Source organism: Saccopteryx bilineata, chromosome 1 (genome assembly GCF_036850765.1).
Source record: "Saccopteryx bilineata isolate mSacBil1 chromosome 1, mSacBil1_pri_phased_curated, whole genome shotgun sequence".
In the NCBI taxonomy this organism is placed as follows: Eukaryota; Metazoa; Chordata; class Mammalia; order Chiroptera; family Emballonuridae; genus Saccopteryx; species Saccopteryx bilineata.
Window position 1 is genome coordinate 148,849,279 of NC_089490.1, and position 21,042 is coordinate 148,870,320.

The 21,042-nt window shown below is 49.6% G+C and overlaps 1 protein-coding gene and 1 long non-coding RNA gene across 2 annotated transcripts; one reads left to right on the top strand and one right to left on the bottom strand.

Annotated features, from left to right (window-relative positions):
• The first annotated feature begins 6,144 nt into the window (after positions 1-6,144).
• On the top strand, positions 6,145-9,521 carry LOC136333668 (uncharacterized). The gene is made up of 2 exons (XR_010731072.1): positions 6,145-7,779; positions 8,007-9,521. It is a non-coding gene; the product is annotated as an uncharacterized lncRNA (long non-coding RNA).
• On the bottom strand, positions 9,233-19,607 carry CDC37 (cell division cycle 37, HSP90 cochaperone). Its single transcript, XM_066273165.1, has 8 exons — positions 19,412-19,607; positions 13,292-13,573; positions 12,669-12,777; positions 12,444-12,559; positions 12,232-12,354; positions 11,011-11,193; positions 10,838-10,909; positions 9,233-9,782 (listed from the first exon to the last, which is right to left on the bottom strand). The coding sequence occupies exons 1-8, from the start codon at positions 19,511-19,513 to the stop codon at positions 9,633-9,635; spliced, it is 1,137 nt and encodes a 378-aa protein (XP_066129262.1). The 5' UTR covers positions 19,514-19,607; the 3' UTR covers positions 9,233-9,632.
• Between the last annotated feature and the right edge of the window lie 1,435 nt (positions 19,608-21,042).

Genomic DNA, 21,042 nt, shown 5'->3' on the forward strand with positions numbered 1-21,042 from the left:
TATAAATGGAATGTTGTGGAGATAATCCCTACCCACGCTGCCTGGTTGTCCTTTTTTCCACCAGGTTTTGGCACTCACGGAAGCAGGACCAGTAAGGGACCTTCAACTAAACACACACACACACACGCACGCACGCACGCACGCACATGCACACAACAATTAAAAGAAGAGAAACAGGGCCTGACCTGTGGTGGTGCAGTGGATAAAGCATCGACCTGGAAATGCTGAGGTCGCCGGTTCAAAACCCTGAGCTTGCTTGGTCAAGGCACATATGGGAGTTGATGCTTCCTGCTCCTCCCCCCTTCTCTCTCTCTCCCTCTCTCTCTCCTTTCTAAAATGAATAAAAAAAAATTAAAAAAAGTACACATAACAATATTGTATCCACCTCACAATGTTGTTTTTTTTTTAAAAAAAAAAGAGGAACAGGAAGGAGGAGGAGGAAGAGGAAGAAGAAGGAGAGAAGAGCCTGACCAGGCAGTGGTGCAGTGGATAGAGCATCAGACTGGGATGCGGAAGGACTCAGGTTCGAGACCCCAAGGTTGCCAGCTTGAGCGCGGGCTCATCTGGTTTGAGCAAAAGCTCACCAGCTTGGACCCAAGGTGGCTGGCTCGAGCAAGGGGTTACTCGGTCTGCTGAAGGCCCGCGGTCAAGGCACATATGAGAAAGCAATCAATGAACAACTAAGGTGTCACCATAAAAAACTGATGATTGATGCTTCTCATCTCTCTCCGTTCCTGTCTGTCTGTCCCTATCTATCCCCCTCTCTGACTCTCTCTCTGTCTCTGTTAAAAAACAAAACAAAACACGATGCTTCTCATCTCTCTCCCTTCCAGCTTGTCTGTTCCTGTCTGTCCCTCTCTCTCACTAAAATAAATTTTTAAAAAAGGAGAGGAGAAAGAGAAGAAGAAAAAGAGGAAGAAAGAAAAAGAAAGAAGAAGCTGGTGGAATTAATAGTCTGGGGAGCTGTCTGGACCAGAGCTGCTGTCCTGCAGGTTACAGAAGGCCTGGCCATGGCCTTCTGCCCTCAGCTTCCTCTCTGCCACTGGGAGTGTAACAGCAAGAAGCTGAGGGTGCCAGATTTTTCAACAGCCAGCCCAGGGGCCGTGGAGTGGCCTCTGCTGGGCCTGGAGGCAGCACAGCAGAGGGCGGGTGGGACCTGGCTTCTACAGCCTCAGCCTGGACCTACAGGAAATGTCAGATGAGATGACTAATAATAATAATAACAATGATAATAATTTCAGTAATAAAAATATTTCATAATAGCTCATATTGTCCCAGCCTGTATGCTTAGAATTCTATTTCTTTTTAAGTGGGGCCAGCACCCCCACTTGACAATTGAAAATAAGAAGTCATGGAGACTGCTGGGAAGAAGTGTGTGCTGCCCCCTACATCACAGACAGAGTCAGGGCCAGTAGGAAGGCTACAGGTCATCCCAACAATTGTTTAGGTTTGCCCAGGACTGCAGGGAATTCCCAGACAGGGGACTTCTGAGTTAAAATTGGGACAGTCTGAGCAAACTAGGAAAACTGGTCACCCATACCCAGGAGGTTTTCAGGAGGAAGCTAGCATCAGGGTATTCCCCAGACTCCAGAGGCCTGGAGGAAGTGGCTTCCCCAGAGCTCCCTGGGGAAGAACCATGAGTTGATGAATTAAAAACAAAATCCCTGCCTGACCAGGCAGTGGCTCAGTGGATAGAGCATCAGCCTGGGATGCTGAGGACCCAGGTTCAAACCCCGAGGTCACTGGCTTGAGTGCAGGATCACCAGCCTTAGAGACCCCATGGTTGCTGGCTTAAAGCCCAAGGTCGCTGGCTTGAACAAGGGGTCACTGGCTCGAGCTCCTTGGTCAAGATACATGTGAGAAAGCAATCAATGAGCAACTAAGGTGCTGCAACTATGAGTTGATGCTTCTCATCTCTCTTCCTTCCTGTCTGTCTGTCCCTGTCTCGCTCTCTTTATCTCTTACTAAAAAAAGGAAAGAAAGGAATGAAAGCCCTGGCCAGGTAACTTAGTTGGTTAGAGAGTAGTAGTCAACCTGGTCCCTACCGCCCACTAATGGGCGTTCCAGCTTTCATGGTGGGCGGTAGAGGAGCAACTGAAGTATAAATGAAAAGATAGATTTAACTATAGTAAGTTGTTTTATAAAGATTTATTCTGCCAAACTTAGCGAAAATCCGACATAAAGTACTTGGTGAGTAATTATTATAAGCTTTAACTTGCTGTAACTCTGCTTTATAAATTTTATAAAGTAAAGTTACTTCCCTACTTTATAAATCACCATACTTTGGAACCGGTGGGCGGTTAGAAAATTTTACTAACAGAGATACAAAAGTGGGCGGTAGGTATAAAAAGGTTGACTACCCCTGGGTTAGAGCATTGTCCCCGTATACCAAGGTTGTGGGTTCATTCCAGGTCATGGTATAAAAAGAATCAACCAATGAGTGTGTATTGTATATAAGCAGAACAACAAAGTGGTGTTTGTTTTTTCTCTCTCTCACTCTACCCCTCTTTCTAAAATCATTCAATAAAATAAAAAATATAAAGAAATGAAATTCTGACATATGCTTGCTACATAATTGGTGAACTTTGAAAATATTATGTAAAGTGAAATAAGCCAGATACTGAATTACAGAGATTTTACTAGTAAAGAGTTAGTGTTTAATGGGTACAGAGCTTCTTGTACTTAATGCATTGAATTATACACCTAAAAATGGTGAATATGGTCAATTGCATGGTATATACATTATACCACAATTTAATTATTTTTATTTTATTTTATTTTTTTACAGAGACAGAGAGAGAGTCAGAGTGAGGGCTAGACAGGGACAGATAGACAGGAACAGAGAGATGAGAAGCATCTATCATTAGTTTTTTGTTGTGCATTGTGACACCTTAGTTGTTCATTGATTGCTTTCTCATATGTGCCTTGACCGTGGGCCTTCAGCAGATCGAGTAACCCCTTGCTTGAGGCAGCAACCTTGGGTCCAAGCTGGTGAATTTTTTTTTTGCTCAAACCAGATGAGCCCACTCTCAAGCTGGTAACCTCGGGATCTTGAACCTGGGTCCTCCGCATCCCAGTCTGACGCTCTATCCACTGCGCCACCGCCTGGTCAGGCTATACCACAATATAAAAAACAAGACTTACGCAGTGCCTATTGTGTGCTGTGGGGATTTAGCCATGAACAAAACACAGAATCCCTGCCTTAGGAGCTGACATAAACCAGATAAATACTAAGATGAAGGACTTATGGTATGTTGGAAGGTGGAAAATGCTAGGGACAAAAGAAGTTGAGCAGGTAAGGGGTGTGGAGTGTAACTTGTTCTAGGCACCCAGCACCATTCCAGGCACCCAGCTGGAGCCCCAAATATTTGTTGTCTATGAGTGGCTGTGGATTGAAGGCTCCCTTCCCTCTGTGGCCACAAAAAAAGCAAGTTCTATTATTACCCAGCTTTCACATGCTGGTTTCTTTTCTTTCTTTCTTTTTTTTAAAGATTTTATTTATTGATTTTATGGAGGGGGAGGAGTTGTCAAATGAGAAATATCAATGCATAGTTGCTTCACTTTAGTTGTTTATTGATTGCTTGTCACATGTGCCTTGACCAGGCAAGCCTAGGGTTTCGAACTGGCAACCTTAGTGTTCCAGATCGACACTCTATCTACTGTGCCACCACAGGTCAGCCACATGCTGGTTTCTGATGGGTTCTGTCAGTGGGGAAGCCTGACAGGAGATCAGAGGTGGGAGATGAATGAACAGGAATATCTGTCCCCCTCCACTCCTGACTCAGCCACACTTCAGGCAGTGGCTGTGTCTCTCTGTGACCAATATCCTTCAGGGAGTTCCCTTCCTATGGCCTTTTAGCCCTGGACTTATTAACAGCTTTCTGCTGCTGTTCCTTCCAGGTTGTCTCCCTTGGTAAAACAGACCCCAGCCCCAAAGAACCTGTAAATATATTATGCTACCTAGCAAGGGAGAATTAAGGTTGCAGATGGAATTAAGGATGTTAAACAGCTGGTCTTAAAATAGGGAGATGAGAGCCCTGGCCAAGTAGCTCAGTTGGTTAGTGTTATTCAGATATGGTGGTCAGGGGGTACATAAAAGAATCAACCGCCTGACCAGGCGGTGGCGCAGTAGATAGAGCATTGGATTGGGAGGTAGAGGACCCAGGTTCGAGACCTCGAGGTCGCCAGCTTGAGCATGGGCTCATCTGGTTTGAGCAAAAGCCCACCAGCTTGAACCCAAGGTCGCTGGCCCCAGCAAAGGGTTGCTCGGTCTGTTGAAGGCCCGCAGTCAAGGCACATATGAGAGAGCAATCAATGAACAACTAAGGTGTTGCAGTGTGCAATGAAAAACTAATGATTGATGCTTCTCATCTCTCTCCGTTCCTGTCTGTCTGTCCCTGTCTATCCCTCTCTCTGACTCACTCTGTCTCTGTCAAAAAAAAACCAAAAAAAAAACCAATGAATGCATAAATAAGTGGAACAACAAACCAATGTTTCTCTCTCGCTCTTTCCCCTTTCCTCTTTCTCTCTAAAAGTAAAAACATAACGATTTAAAAAATATAGGGAGATGAGCCTGTGGGGCTCAATGTCATCACAAGGGTGCTTAAAAGTGAAAGGGGAGGTAGAAAAAGAGGTTGGAGTGATGTGATTCTAACTCATATTTGCCATCTTTAAAGATGGAGGAAGGGCCTGACCTGTGGTGGCGCAGTGGATGAGGCATCGACCTGGAATGCTGGGGTAGCCGGTTCGAAACCCTGGGCTTGCCTGGTCAGGGCACGTGTGGGAGTTGATGCTTCCAGCTCCTCCTCCCCCTTCTCTCTCTCTGTCTCTCCTCTCTCTCTCTCTCCCCCTCTCCTTTCTAAAATGAATAAATAAATAAATAATTAAAAAAAAAAAAAGATGGAGGAAGGGCCCATGAGCCAAGGAATGTAGGCTTCTCTAGAAGCTGGAAAAAAGAAGTGATCCTACCCAGAGGAGCATTTAGGAGTAAAGCCTGGCCAATGTCTTCATTTTAGCTCATTTACACTTCTGAACTAGAACATAATACATTTGTATTAAATGAATTAGACTTCTGAACTAGAACATAACACATTTGTATTAAAGCTACTAAAAAATAAAATAAAATAAATTTAAAACAAAAACTACTAAGTTTGTGGCAATTTGTTACAGTGGCTATGGAAAACCAGTACACTCACCATGTTTGTTTTCCAGCCTCACTCACATAACTGACACCAGTCCCTCCACTCTTTTGAGTGAAATTGTTTCCCATTAAGCAGTCCTGCTTCTGGGAATTTATCCTACAGGTAGGAAGTCTGTACTCATGGGAAATAGAACAGAAGGCATTTCTTGAAAAAGTGGAGATTGGAAATAACCCAAGTGTTTATCAAAAAGGGCTGGTGCTGAGATGTGCATGTACTGGAGTTTCCACGCAGGGGAGAAAGAATGAGGAAGAGTTGATGGACTGATAAGGAAATAGCTGCAGACCATACTGTTCAGTGAACGAAGCAATATGCGTTTCAGAATGTAGGCTGGGCTACGTTATGTGTAAAAAGAAGAGCCTGACCAGGCGATGGCACAGTGGATTGCTAGAGCAGTGGTCCCCAACCCCCGGGCCACGGACCGGTAACGGTCCGCAGAGAAAGAATAACTAACTTACATTATTTCCGTTTTATTTATATTTAAGTCTGAATGATGTTTTATTTTTAAAAACGACCAGATTCCCTCTGTTACATCCGTCTAAGACTCACTCTTGACGCTTGTCTCAGTCACATGATACATTTATCCATCCCACCATAAAGGCTGGTCCGTGAAAATATTTTCTGACATTAAACCGGTCCATGGCCCAAAAAAGGTTGGGGACCAAATGATGACATTGGATCATTTACAATAACATGGATGGATCTTGATAACATTATACGGAGTGAAATAAGTAAATCAGAAAAAACTAAGAACTATATGAATCCATACATAGATGGGACATAAAAATGAGACTCAGAAACATGAAGAATGTTATGGCAATGGGGGTGGGGAGGTGGGGGGAGGGGGGAGGGGGCAAGGACGGAAAGAGGGGGTGGGGGAGGGGAGGGGCACAAAGAAAACCAGATAGAAGGTGACAGAAGACAATTTGACTTTGGGGGAGGGGTATACAGCACAATCAAATGTCAAAGTAATCTGGAGATGTTTTCCCTCAACATATGTACCCTGATTTATCAATGTCACTGCATTAAATTTAATAATAATAATAAAAAAAAAGGTTGGGGACCACTGAGCTAGAGTATTGGACTGGGACATGGAGGACCCAGGTTCGAAAACCCGAGGTAGTTGGCTTGAGCAAGGGATCACTTACTCTGCTATAGCCCCCCCTCAAGTCAAAGCACATATGAGGAAGCAATCAATGAACAACTAAGGAGCTGCAACGAAGAATTGATGCTTTTCATCTCTCTCCCTTCCTGTGTGTCTCTATCTGTCCCTCTCTCTGTCACAAAAAGAAAAAGGAAAACGGTAAGAATAATTTGATTAAAAAAAAAAGAAACCATGGAAGGAGTCACAAAAGAACATACTGGGTTCCAGTGGTTGGGAGCAGGGTGGTGGGTGAGTAGAGAAAGAACTGCTTCACCATGAATGCCTTAATAGTTTTGTGGTTTCTTTGTATTTTTCTGAAGCTGGAAACGGGGAGGCAGTCAGACAAACTCCTGCATGCACCCGACCGGGATCCACCCGGCATGCCCACCAGGGGGCGATGCTCTGCCCATCTGGGGTGTTGCTCTGTTGCAACCAGAGCCATTCTAGCGCCTGAGGCAGAGGCCATATAGCCATCCTCAGCGCCTGGGCTCACTTTGTTCCAATGGAGCCTTGGCTGTGGGAGGGGAAGAGAGAGACAGACAGGAAGGAGAGGGGGAGGGGTGGAGAAGCAGATGGGTGCTTCTCCTGTGTGCCCTGGCCGGGAATCAAACCCGGGACTCCTGCACGCCAGGCTGATGCTCTACCAGTGAGCAAACTGGCCAGGGCTGCCTTAATAGTTTTGATGTTTTAAATGCTGTGTCCTACCAGGGCTAGAGCTAGGGTAAGACACGTGAGGCATGAAAACAAGGAGGGTGTCAAGTCTAACTGGCTCAGTGGATAGTGTTGCAGTTTCACTCCCTGATCAGGGAGCACATGAGAAGCAACCAGAGTTCACAACTAACTGGAACAAGTTGATGCTTCCCTCCCTCAAATCAATGGGGTAAAGACTCTAAAACTAATACACTTTTTTTTCTTTTTTTTTTTTTTTAGAGACAGAGAGTGAGTCAGAGAGAGGGACAGACAGGGACAGACAGACAGGAACGGAGAGAGATGAGAAGCATCAGTAATTAGTTTTTCATTGCGTGTTGCAACACCTTAGTTGTTCATTGATTGCTTTTTCATATGTGCCTTGACCGGGAGCCTTCAGCAGACCGAGTAACCCCTTGCTGGAGCCAGTGACCTTGGGTTCAAGCTGGTGGGATTTTGCTCAAACCAGATGAGCCCACGCTCAAGCTGGCAACCTCTGGGTCTCGAACCCAGGTCCTGTGCATCCCAGTCCGATACTCTATCCACTGTGCCACCGCCTGGTCAGGCTAGAACTAAGACACTTGAATGCATTATTTTCAAAAAGCACAATAAACATTTAAAAGTCCATGATGAACAAAATGTTGACATTTTAGGAATCAGTAGCAATGCTGTTATAGTGGAGCCTGCGGCAAAAGGAAAAATCGGGAATGTGGATTGTCTTTGAAAGTTTTCACTGTAAAAAATTATTAGGTAGCCTGACCTGTGGTGGCGCAGTGGATAAAAAGCGTCGACCTGGAAATGCTGAGGTCACCGGTTCGAAACCCTGGGCTTGCCTGGTCAAGGCACATATGGGAGTTGATGCTTCCAGCTCTTCCCCCCTTCTCTCTCTCTGTCTCTCCTCTCTCTCTCTCTCTCTCTGTCTCTCCTTGTCCTCTCTAAAAATGAATAAATAAAAAATTAAAAAAAAAAAATATTAGGTAATGCAGCTCACTATTGCCCCTAGTGGTGATCAACTTAGGCACAACAGCATTTGGCAAATGTTTCCTTAGGGCTGGCTGTATGCTGGGACCCCTTGTGGGTGCTGGGAATCTCAGGACCAGGAAAGACTCCATTTGTGCCCTGGTGGTGCTCACAGCATTAAGGAGACAGCACACAGGTTGACAGTCAGGCACTTGGACAGGTGAGGCAAGCTGCCTGGCTGCTCAGGATGGGCAACTCAGAAGGCTGATAGAAGGCCTCTGGAAGGTGGCACCAGTTCTGGTCTTACTGACTGGAAGTTGATGGGGGTGGTGTCCTCTAGGAGGGGCAAGCAGAGGGCTTCACTGGTTTGATATGTCATATCTTAAGCTGATGTGTCCTTGCTCACTGTACTATTAAGGACTTTCCTGGGGCCCAAATATTTCAATACCTTTTTAAAGGAGTCCTATTTGAGAACACTACAGGGGTTTTTAGGCAGCGACAGGAATGCTCCAAGGCCCACATTTTGAACATGTTAAGTGCCAGGCACCTGCCTGCCTACAACATTATGTCCTTTCACAACAACCCTGGGAGGAAGGCATTACTATCATATTCATTGTACAGAGGAGAACATGGACGCTGAGTTATATTGCCCAAACTCATTCTGATCTAGAAATATCAAGGTGCTCATGGAGCGGCAAAGAAAGGAGGGGTTAGGCAAGAGGAAAAGTGGGAGAACAGATGATCGTAGGGTGACTGGGCAGGTAGTTTAGGGCCTGGTGGGCCTAGGGAGCGCTTCTGGCTTCTGCTCTGCGGGAAGGATGTTCCCTGACTCACATGTTCATGGCACCGTCTGGCTGCTGCCTGTTGGGGCTTAGTGTGGGGCAGGTGTCCTGACCAGAGGTGATGGAGACCTGGAGCAGTGTGGACCATATGGATAAAGGGCAGTAGTCAGATTGAAGATCTGTTCTGGAGGCAGAGTTACCCACATGGAAGGTGAGACATGGTGAAGGAGACTTGGAGGATTAAGATAAGCCAAGGACAGAGAGGCGAGAGGCAGGAGAGAACTCAAAGTGTTCCAAGCAATGGAAGAGCATATGTCTGGAGTGAGCACAGACGTTGACCAGATAGCTGGAGGGCAAAGCGTGGGTCTCACAGGCCGAGCCACTAACACTCACTCACCAGTTTCCCTCTCACCCCTGCAGCGAAGAGCTATGCCAACAGCCCTTGCCATGTCATCACAGTGCAGAGCGTCTGAAATCCTTTATTGGAAGATCACTGTGTTTACCACACAGGTGACTTGACAGCTTACAAACAGCGGAAACAGAGCCCATAGTGACTACAACAGACCCCTGGGCAGGGGACCCTCCCCTCACCCCTGTGGATCAGCCTAATTACCTCTGCCCCAACCTGGACCTCTGGGCCTTTGGCATAATGCTGATGGAGGAGCTGCAGGCAGTGAAGCCCCTTGACTCAAAGCAACACTTGGATGAGCTCTGGGGGGTGAGGGCATATGGGCAGGTCTCCCAGGCTCAGGGATGAAGGAAAGTGTAGGAAGCCAGGAGCTAGGGCAATGGCATCTATTTTCATTTTCTGAAAAGGGGTGCACAGAAGCCTGCAGGTAGGCAGGCAGTGGCTGGGGTGCATCACGCGCTGACGTCCTTCTCATCTGGCTTGATGGCTTCTGGCGAGAGGTCCCTGCGGCCCACCTCCTCCCCCTCCTTTGCCTCAGTGGACTTGGAGTTTGGGACCCAGAGGCCTGAGTCAATGCAGCGCTGCATGTGGTACTTTGCATCCTGTGGGGAGGACAGACAGGTGAGGCCAAGCTGCTGCCTCCAGGTAGCCCCTCTGTCCCCTGCACATCCTAAAACCTGCTTACTGCTTATTCCAGATCAAAGCTGTCCAAAGGACTGTCTGCAATGATGGAAAGGGTCCGTAATCTGCGCTGTCCAACATGGCTACCAAGTACATCAAATGAGGCCAGTGTAGGTGAGAAATGGAACTTTCAATTTTCCTTAACTTTTAATTCAAATTTAAATTGTGTAGGTCTAGAAATTTAAATTGTGTGAGGGTCAGCAAACATTTTCATAAAGGGTCAGATTAAATTATTTTGGCTTGCAGATTGTAACTACTCAATCCATCACTCCTCAACTCTATGGTTATAGAAGAAAGTCAGTCACAGACAAAGTGAAAATAAATGAGCATGGCCTCTGAGTACCAAAGACAGGCAGTGAACCTGTGAGCCAGAGTTTGAAGACCCTTGGGTTAGGTGCTCATTCCCCACAGAGGCTTCTAGAAACCCCAGAACATATCCTCTGACTGGACCCATTTTACAGATGAGGAAACTAATATGGCCAACTTACTGGTAATATGGCAACTGGCAGTTACAGGGTCAAAGCAAGCTCTATTAAGAATCATCTGCCAGCACTGCTACTGCACCACACAATTGAGGTGTACCAATATCTACCATGTGTCCAGCTCTCCCCGTGCATCTGGCCAGTTAAAATCCAGACAGAAACTGTGGTTTGACAGAGTAACTGACGCTGGGGAAGAACCCCATCCTTGGGCCACCCTGAGTTGCTGGAAAGATGGGGTCAGCAGGGTATGCGTGCTGTGCTCATAAACGGCCACAATGACAATGACACTCAGTCTGGATGCCAGGCACATAGTAGGTGTTCAATAAATGTGAGCTTGGGGTACAAAACTCTGGAAGCCACATGCACTGGCCACACAGTGACTCAGTCTCCCTTATTCCTCCCAGAAGCCCAGGAGAGCCTTCTACTAGCAACATGGGGAGCAGCTGGGGGACATAATGCTGGCAAGTGGGTGGGCCTGGGGTACAGTTACTTACAGTGGGGTCCATCTTGCTAATGGTGTCTTGGAGCATCTGCACGTCCTTCACATCAAAACATTTCTGGAGTTCCTGTGGAGGCAAAGTGGCTAAAGTCAGGGCCTGGGTCCCTAGAACCCTGGGGGTCCTGATGGCTACCTGCCTGCCACCCGCCTGGAGCTGGAACTCCGCACCTCAGGGAGAGACTCGTAGACCTCAACAGGGTCCAGGCCACCAGGGCCAAGCCGCTTCTTGCGTTCCTCCTCCTCGTACTCCTTCATGGCCTTCTCTATGCGCAGCTTGGCACGGCCCCGCACACGGTCCTTGAAGGCCTCCAGCTCATCGTTGAAGCCCTCCATGTACTGGCGGTCAGCTGTCTGGGGGGGACAGGAGACAGGTGTTTGCCAAGTGGACGGAGGGACCCAGGACCTTCCTGCTGCCTGTCCTCAGAGACACGCCGAGGCTTCGGCCTCCTTTCTACTCCATCTAGTCTCCACCTAAGCTCAGACTTGACCACCTACACAGGCATACCTCAAGGTACTGCGGTTCACTTCCAGACCACCACAACCAATATCACAGTACAGCACAGCGCGTCACATGAACATCTAACTCCTTGGTGCATATAAAAGTTACGCTTACGACAGTAATCTAAGTGTGCAATAGCATTATGTCTAAAAAATGTACGTACCTTAATTCAGATACTTGACTGCTAAAAAAAATACTAACCATCATCTGAGCCTTCAGCAAGCCGTTATCTTTTGCTGGTCTTGCCCTAGTAACATCAAAGATCACTGATCACAGATCACCGTAACAAATACAGTAATAAAGAAAGAATGAAAAACTGAGTTACCAAAATGTGACACAGAGACATAAAAAATGGTGCCAATAGATTTGGCACAGGGTTGTCAAAAACCTTCACTACATAAAAATATGTAATATCTGTGGAGTGCAATAAAGTGAAGCGCAATAAAATGAGGTGTGCCTGTATGCTAATGACCACCTGCCTACAGGCCCCCCTGAACTGCAGCCCGACCCCGGCTTCCTCAATGTCCTCTTGTGGGATTTTCAGGTGTCTCAAACTCACCACAGCCATATCTGAGCTCCAGACCATGCCCCACCACCCTCACTCTGCTTGGCCCTCAGTCTCCCCAGCTTAGCACGGGAGCTCTATTCTTCTAGGTGCTCAGGGTAAGAAACCTGGAGGTGTCCTTGACTCTGTCCCTCACTCTCTTTCAAAATCTGTCTGGAAGCTAACTGCTTCTCACCTCATCTATAACTAAGCCCTTGCCTAATGTATGTGGTTATCATCACAGAGGCCTGGTCCCAGGAGACATGTGTTTCCCACCTAACATGTACGGTAGGCTGGTCCCCTGAAGACCACCCCCCACCTTGCCCCAGCTACTCAGGGTCCCTACCTTGATCTTAGTGAAGAACTGCCGGAAGCAGGCACGGGGATCCACCTTCAGGCTCTTGGCCAGCTCCAGGATAAACTGCATGACGATGGTTTGATGCGCCACCTGCTCCATGAGGGCACATTTCTGCCAAGCGAGAATCAGCATAGCATCACCAAGTGGCAGCCTAAGGGCAGACAGAGCCTTTCCCCAGCCCTGGGGCATGCTCCACTGACCTCCTCAATCTCTAGGTCAATGCACCAGATGACCAGGTAGTTGGCTGTCTCCTCACACACCAGGTGGGCGTTGTCTGACAGGTACTTCTGACTGTCATCCCAGCGGTGGAGCATGCCTATAACAAGGTGTTGAAAGGGTGACAGAAGGACCCACAGGCAAAGAGCCAGCCCCTGTCACATACACGCCCACAGGTCCGCACTGGTGATCCCCCACACTCAACTCACCGAAGTGTTTGATCTGTTTCTCATACTTCCCCACAAAGGTCTTGTGTTTCTGCTCCCTCACCTCTTCCGACTCCTCCTCTACCTGCTCAGGCTTGGTATTGACCATGCTCTGTGGTGGGGCGAGAGAGAGAGTGGGCTGGGGTGAGGCCTTTGAAGTGCCTTGAACATGGCCGGGGAGGCTGTGGTTGCAGCACCCATCCCATCCACGGTGGAGGCGGTGATGGCGCCATGAACTTCAGTGTGGCAGGAGCATGAGCGTGGCATGTGTGGCCTCGGACTAGGGCCTTCGAGCAGATCAGAGAGGGACTGGTGTGGTGCTTCATCCACTAGGCACCGCTATTCCCCCACAGCCACCATCCAACCCACTCTTTTTTTTTTTTTTAACTTTTATAAGCCTTTATTCATTTTTAGGGAGGGGAGAGAGAGAAAGGGGGAGAAGCAGAAAGCATCAACTCCCACATGTGCCTTGACCGGGCAAGCCCAGGGTTTTGAACCAGCGACCTCAGCATTTCCAGGTGTGCCACCACAGGTCAGGCATAACCCACTCTTGACATATACAGTCCTCACCCCTCCACTTGCCTATGGCTGTGGAGCCCACCCAGGGTGCACTGGCTCCTGCATACCTTGCTGAAGCCATCCTTGCTGAGCGTGTCCACGTTCCAAGGCATGCTCTTCTCCTTCCTGCGCATCTCCTCCAGCTTCTGTTCCCAGCTTCGTTCCTCCTTGCGCAGCTGCTGAGCCTCAGCCTGTAGCCGCTCCAGCTCTGCCTTGCTGCCTTCTTCCTCAGCCACCTCCAGCTCCTTCAGCTTCCGCTGGCACTCGGCCACCTTGCACTTGCACTCACGACAGCTCCTGTCTAGCTCCTCCTTCTCCTTCTGGAACTGCTCCATGCGCTCCACCCGGGCCTGTGGCAGAAGCAGCCCATCACTCTGGGGAACAGCCTGTCCCTTGATTCCAACCCCACCACAGCCAAGGGCTTCCAGGATACACCTGGGATGGGCACAAGGGATATCTGTACCAACCTGTGTCCTGGATGCCTAGCTTCCACCGTTGCCCCAAGTACCTATGCACACCCGAGTCAGGTCATGTCCATCCTCTGCTCAGAACCCTCCATGGCTCCCACCCCCCTAGGAGCAAAAGCCAAAGTCCTCCCCAAGACCCACAAGGCTCTGCACAATCTGCCTTATTACTTTCATGCCTACTCATCTCCTCCCTCCAACCACACTAGCTGCCTCTTGACCCCACTTCAAATCTCAGAGCCTTTGCACTGTCTGTTCCCTTAGCCTGGAACAATCTCTCCCCACATACCCCCCCCCCCCCACGCCTCACTCCCTCGCATCCTGACCATCTTGGCCCAAATGTTGCCTTATAGGTGAACGTGTCCCCGACCACCTTACTGAAGATCAGGACCTCCCTTACTCTTGTCCTGCTTTATCTTCCTCCTCAGCACATGTCACCTGTGTCCTTCTCCAAGCATACTGGCTCCACGGAGGTAGGGATAGATCTGTTTACTGTGTCACACATCCTGGAACACAGCAGGGGCTCAGGAGATACTTGCTGAATGAATAAAGAGACCCCTTACCATGGTCTTAGACTCCTTGTCTTCTTCAGAGCCCCTCTTGGCAACACTAGGACACCATCTTCGTCCGCCAACCCTCTCAATATACCTCTCTGCCTGGTGTCCCAATGTCATCTTCAACTCCATATCTAAAACTGAACCCACCATTTTACCTACCACTATCTGGTCTCCTGCTGTGTCCGCCCTCAATGAAGCCACTCCCACCCCACCTCCTGCCCCCAGCTGAGGCCTGCTCACTGGCCCTGCCCTCCTGCTCTGGCACCAAGTCCTGATGGTTTTCACTGTCAGTTGGTTCTCCAATTCACTCCACTGTGAGTCATGAGCTTAACTCATTATCAAGGCCCCTCAGCTCTGCCTCCAGGACACCATGTCCCCCGAAGCTCCAGCTTGCTGCCCAGCAGTCTCCTGCCCCCCCCCCACTCTGGATGCTGTACTCTAAATGTCCGCTTCCACTGTACTATAATCTTAGTGCTGTCACTCATCTCACCACCCCCCTCTCCACCTCTCACATCCAGGTCCCTATCAGATCGCAAGGCTCTGTCTGCCCTCCAGCCTTGCTGGGCTCCACTACCATCTTCCTGGGCTCCTGGTAATGCCCACTCAATCTAGTCACTCCCTAAGTCCTAAGAGATCTCTGTCACTGCCTTAAACTGCTGACCCCAAATCCAGGCTCAGAAGCTGAAAGGGGCCTGGGAAGCATACGCATCAGACTGCAGCTTTCCCCACTACCCCATCCTGGAACATCTGGATTCAGATGAGACCCCTGAACCCTGGCCCAAGCTGCCCAGCTGGCACCAAGGCCCTGTGCAGGGCTGGGTTCTGCCCTCCTTTCCCAACTCTGGGCCCCAGAAAGATGCTGCCCTATGGTTCCCCGAATGCACCAGCTCTCTCCTGCCTCTTGACCTCGCACATACTGTTCCTTCCACCTGGAACTCTCCTCTTATCCCATTGCTTTGCCCAAGTCTCACCTTCAACGGAGCCTTTCTCAATTACCCCCTCCCCAAGCATCATGGAGTCCCAAAGGTCCCTCTGTGATCACATAATGGTCACCATATTTTGCCTTGGTGTCCCCAGGGCTGATCCCCTAACCTCTCACAAACTGTCTCCTCATATGTCAAATGCAGACAGCACTGACCTCATGGAAATGCACTAGGGCAGTGGTCGGCAAACTCATTAGTCAACAGAGCCAAATATCGCCTGACCAGGTGGTGGCACAGTGGATAGAGCGTCAGACTGGGATGCGGAAGGACCCAGGTTCGAGACCCCGAGGTCGCCAGCTTGAGCGTGGGCTCATCTGGCTTGAGCAAAGAGCTCACCAGCTTGGACCCAAGGCCCCTGGCTCCAGCAGGGGGTTACTCAGTCTGCTGAAGGCCCGCGGTCAAGGCATATGTGAGAAAGCAATCGATGAACAACTAAGAAGTCGCAACGCGCAACGAGAAACTGATGATTGATGCTTCTCATCTCTCTCCGTTCCTGTCTGTCTGTCCCTGTCTATCTCTGCCTCTGTAAAAAAAAAAAAAAAAAACAAAAAAAACCAGAGCCAAATATCAACAGTACAACGATTGAAATTTCTTTTGAGAGCCAAACATTTTAAACTTAAACTATATAGGTAGGTACATTCCTTATTGAGGTAGCGCCCGCACATGGTATTTTGTAGAAGAGCCACACTCAAGGGGCCAAAGAGCCTGCATGTGGCTCACGAGCCGCAGTTTGCCAACCAGGGCAGTAGGGGAAGCAAATAAGATTATAAGTGAATGCAGACAGTCCAGGGCCATGGACATCCAGTAAACACCATCTCCAAGCTGGCTAATGTCACTACTATCTGTCCAAGGGGACAATCACTCTCTCTGGGGAACATTCTGGAGCTCAAACGAGAAAATGTACTTCAATTGCTTAGTTTGATTTCTGGCCCAGAGTAAGGGCTCATTAACTGAGAATGGTTGCTATTGCATTATCACAGCTCTGCTACTAACTGGTGACAAGTCCTTGGCCAAGTCCCTTAGACCTCTCCCTCCCTTGGTTTTCCCCTCTGTGAAATACGGCCTCACACAGTTGCTGTGAGGACTAAATAACTCCACGGCAACTGCTTGCAACACAGCTCCGAAGTGACTGAGTGGTATCATCACTGTCGTGATTACTGCCACCAGAATAATCTGCTAAATTGCTTTTGTGCCTATTCGAGGTTCTATCTCCAAGTTCTAGCACAGAGCCAGGCATACAGTGGGTGAAAACGGAAAGACCTGAGCCCTTTTCTGGTGCCCTATAGGACTAAAATAGCCAGTCCCAAAACTCACTTTTCCCCACATGGATAAGGATCAAGAAGGCCTTCACTTCATGAAGGGATAAGAAAAAATAGCCCTGGCTCTGCAATTTCCCTTTCTCCACAAGGGCCCGTGTTATCCTGGAAACCTTCCTGCTGACTTGTGAGGGGTTCTCAAGTAGGTATCATGACTGGCCTCAGGTGGCAGCAGAAACCTACCACCCTGCTGGTCTCAGCTGGGCAACCACCAAGTTCCTCCCAATGTCCTCTGCGTGGCGGAAGCTAAGGCTTCCCAGAGCTGGTGGGGACTGCTGCCTGCCCGACCTGGGATTTACATCTCGACAAGGACCTCCAGCAGGCTGGGCAGGGCAGAAGCCATGGCAGTGGGCAGAGCTGCCCTCCTGCCTTACAGGTATGGAAACCAAAGCTCATGGAATCTTAATTTGGCACAACTCACTGGAAAGAGCCACAGGAAAACAGTGGTAGTTGTCTGAGCAAAGGAGCCAAAGAACTGGGACTGGAAAAACTTACTTGTCCCCTTCTGAAATCTTTGAAACTTTTTTTAAAAAGTTTTTTTTTTTTTTTTTTTTTTTTTTTAATTTTTAGAGATAGAGAGAAAGAAAAAGGAGGGAGAAGCTGGAAGCATCAACCCGTAGTAGTTGCTTCCTGTATGTGCCTTGACCAGGCAAGCCCAGGGTTTTGGACTGGTGAGCTCAGTGTTCCAGATCAACACTTTATCCACTGTGCCACCACAGTCAGGAGAAACTTTTAAAAAATTTAAAAAAGCAAGTATGTGATTCAGGAGCCAGGATGTGAACCCAGCTGGGGAGGCTTGTACTGAGAAGCTTACCAGGCTACCATTTTAATAATCCCACTTCCCCTCCCAGGCTTGAGCCAAATTCTCTTCAGATCTAATCTTATTTCATTGGGACGGGATTAGAACCCAAGCTTGCCTGGTGCTGGAGACATTGAAGCCCCCTTCTCTACTTTCCACTACAGCCTTGGGGCTATCAGTGGAAAAGTTGTGCCAGGAGGAAGAGGAAGAGGGGGAAGAGGGCACAGAGTGTGGCAGGAGGAGGATGCTATAGGAGAGGGAACCTTCCACCCAGCAGGGCCAAACTGGTCTCCATAAAGCAGTAGAGATTAACCTCTTTTTTTTTTTTTTTTTTTTTTTTACAGAGACAGAGAGACAGTCAGAGAAACGGATAAATATGGACAGACAGACAGGAACTGAGAGAGGTGAGAAGCATCAATCATCAGTTTTTGTTGTGACACCTTAGTTGTTCACTGATTGCTTTCTCATATGTGCCTTGACAGTGGGCCTTCAGCAGACCGAGTAACCCCTTGCTCCAGCCAGTGACCTTGGATCCAAGCTGGTGAGCTTTGCTCAAACCAGATGATCCCGCGCTTAAGCTGGCGACCTTGGGGTCTCGAACCTGGGTCCTCCGCATCCCAGTCCGATGCTCTATCCACTGCGCCACCACCGGGTCAGGTGAGATTAACCTCTTTATGTGACAAAAACATGTGTTCCCAATAATAATCTTTAGAGCTTTGTGGAAGTCTTATATATTTCATAATAAATGTTACACACAACAAAAAATAGAAGTGTCAGAACTTTCTTCTTACATTCTAGCAGCTTGCCCAATAGATACACTACCTAGGAGACTACTGCTTTAAGGAATGGGTTGAAAATGGGAGTGGGGACCTACTAGGAGTTTCTAAATAAATGATGGGGAGTTGCCATATAGGAGGGTAGGGTGAGGCATTCCTTACTGGAAGGTTCTGACAAGTACACACTCTCAGTTTGAAAGTATAGCAGGCACAGGTATATGGATGCAGCAGCTCTGATTTGGGGCAAAAGGAGGTTATGAGAGCCATTCTATTGGTATGCAAGCATTGCTGGACAGGGAGAGAGGCAGGGAAACACTCAGACTTGGGATTCTGAGGTCTGGATTTGGAAACATAGATAAAAGAATAGACAGTGAATCTGGAATCAGGTTAGAAGAAGGCTCTTGGTGAGAGTAGGGACAAACTGGTGTCTGAGAGCAGCAGACCAGGCTGGGGTTAAAGGAAAGCAGGGTGGGTTTGGATGAAGTGTTCCAATGCTGGTAGAGGTTCTCACAGGAAGTTGGTCTTGGGGTATGGGCGGTGCCTGGGTCTACATACCAAGTAGTAGCCGGGGCTCTGGCTGGGCAGGAAGCCACCAAAGGAGGGTTTCCTGGTGTCTTGGGAAATGGAGTCTACAGTAGGTGAGACTAAAGGCGAGTGGCTAAAATTGGATGCTTCAATCTGGGTAGATAGTGCTGGTAACTTGCTCTGGAGGGGAACCGGGTTCCAAAATTCCAGTCCTAGATGGTACTGAGGGCCCTAGTGGGGTACCGGTCTTCATGATAGGCAAGGGGTCCTAGACGTGGGTTGGAGTCCCAGGCCAGGAACAGAAACCCTAGCGGAAGCCAGAGTTCCCTTTTCTGTTTGAAGGAGTGGGATCTCTGGATCTAAGTGGGAATGATTCTCAAATCCAGGGAAGCATATCACAGAATAGATTCAAAGTATTAAGGGTTCTAAAAACTGAGGAAGGGTAAATGAAATACCGAAGATCAGAAGTGGGTACCCGAACAGAATCAGGGTCCAGACTCTGAGGCAGAGTTCTGGGTATAAGTTGAAGGTCCCAGACGGGACTAGGGGGCAACCGTAGGCTTGTTTTGGGAGCCTAGACTATGAGGAAGGTGCTCTAGGGGTCCCGGTAGTTCTGAGGTCAGGGAGTTGAGCCCGAGAGATAGTAAAAGTCCAGACTGCGGTGGGAATCCCAGGTGTCAATGGCGGGTCCCTGGAGGTATAAGGGGTCAGAACTCTGGGAGCGGAGTCCCGGGCGTGGGGGGCGGGGGCTGGGCACGCGCTCTCTACCTGGTGCCGCCAGCGGAAAAGACTGGCTGTGTCGATGTTGGGGTGCGTCTCGTCTTCATCGTCAGACACCTCGATGTGGTCCCACACGCTGTAATCCACCATCTTGCTCTATGGCACGGCCCGCTCCCAAAGCGAAGGCGGCAGCGGCGGTGGCGACAGCGCTGGAGTCCCGGCCCGCGGGGCCCCGCCCCTTCCGCTTCCGCTCAGGCGGGCACGCCCTGCCCGCGGGTGACGCCATATCCCTAGTACCGTAACTTCCGTGGAGGTGCTAGTCGCCGAACTTGTCTGAAATGGCCTCGAGCGCGAGTTCGTACCTCAAGGAGCCCCGGCCGAAACCCCACCTCATCCCGCCCAGGGCCCCCGAGTAGGCACCTCCTGGGGGTATATGTGCGGGTGTCCCAACCTTGTGTCCCCCCCTCATCTCCCGCTGCCTCTCAGTGGGAGTTTGCTGAAGCCGCAGGTGGGGGAGGGGAAGTTGGCGAGACTGAGGGAGAGGATTGTCCTCTTAGCCACGCCGCAGTGACATCAGCCAGAACACACTGCAGGGGCGGGGCCTCGGCGAGAAAACCCGCCCCTGCCTTCTGTGAATAGATGTGGGATGTGATCTGAGGGGACCTTTCCAAAATGACGGATGCAGGACCCTGCCCTGGGAGGATCTAAGTGGAGGAGAGATACGACCCTGTTCTTGGGGGTCATTGGAGGTGGTCGTGATATGACCCTGCTTTGGGAGCTGGTATCTCCCCCCCTTGGACCTCAGCGTTCTTGTACCGCTATCTACTGCCATTTCTGAGCGGTGATTCGTATACACACCCCCTCTTGAATCAACCGGACTCCCCTCCTCGCCTACGTGTCTCGCGAGCGGGTCCGCGGCAGTGTGTCCCTGTGCGGCCGCTGGATGAGGCTAATGTCTAGCCAGCGGCCAGTGCTGGCCCACGCAAACTGGTGATGGGAAGGGATCGTGGAGATGCGAATGGGGTGGTTTCCTCGTCGTGGGACTTGAGGACTACTTATTGCCTCTCCCCTTTCGTTTAGGGGCCCTCTTCCTCTGCTGGGCTCTAAGAACTCCGTTACACTGAGTTTGGGACACTTTCGTAAATCCCAACCCACGCTTTTAAACAGGGACAAAAAATCGTGTTGCAGCCTAGGGCATAGATTATCTCAGATTAAGGAGAGCTCCATGGAGGGGAGGGGGGAGTGGGAGAACGTCCAGCCCCGCGGGTGAGGGGAGTCTCTTCCCACACTACCCCAGAACGGGAGTTTGGAGGGAGAAAGCGGGAGGGAAAGGAGTCAAGGTCTCCAAATCCAGGGGATTCCCCTGCCCAAGGAGGGGGTGGGACCATCCACAAAAGCGCCTGCCCCTCCGCCTGGAGCTCCATTCAAACCTGTGAGTGGGCAAGCGTGAAGGCGGGCGTCCCTCCCCACCCCGCCCGCTCATGCCGGGGCAGTCCAGCATCTCAGCGTCTGTCACTGCCCGGGCACGCGTGCGCACGGACCCACACCTGAGTGGGTCTTGTAATAGCGCGCATACACACAGAAATACACACACACAAGCAAACACAAGGTCTGGACATCCCCGTTCCCTCCCGCCGCCCCACCCCCACGGCTGGAGAGGGCGGGGCATCCCCTCCCCA

Excerpts from the sequence above, each read along its gene's own strand:
- CDC37 (XM_066273165.1), bottom strand. The coding sequence starts at position 19,513 with ATGGTGGATTACAGCGTGTGGGACCACATCGAGGTGTCTGACGATGAA. Across the intron at positions 13,574-19,411 it reads TTTTCCGCTGGCGGCACCAG|GCCCGGGTGGAGCGCATGGA; the intron begins GTAGAGAGCGCG and ends CTTCTGCCACAG. Across the intron at positions 11,194-12,231 it reads AGTTCTTCACTAAGATCAAG|ACAGCTGACCGCCAGTACAT; the intron begins GTAGGGACCCTG and ends TGTCCCCCCCAG.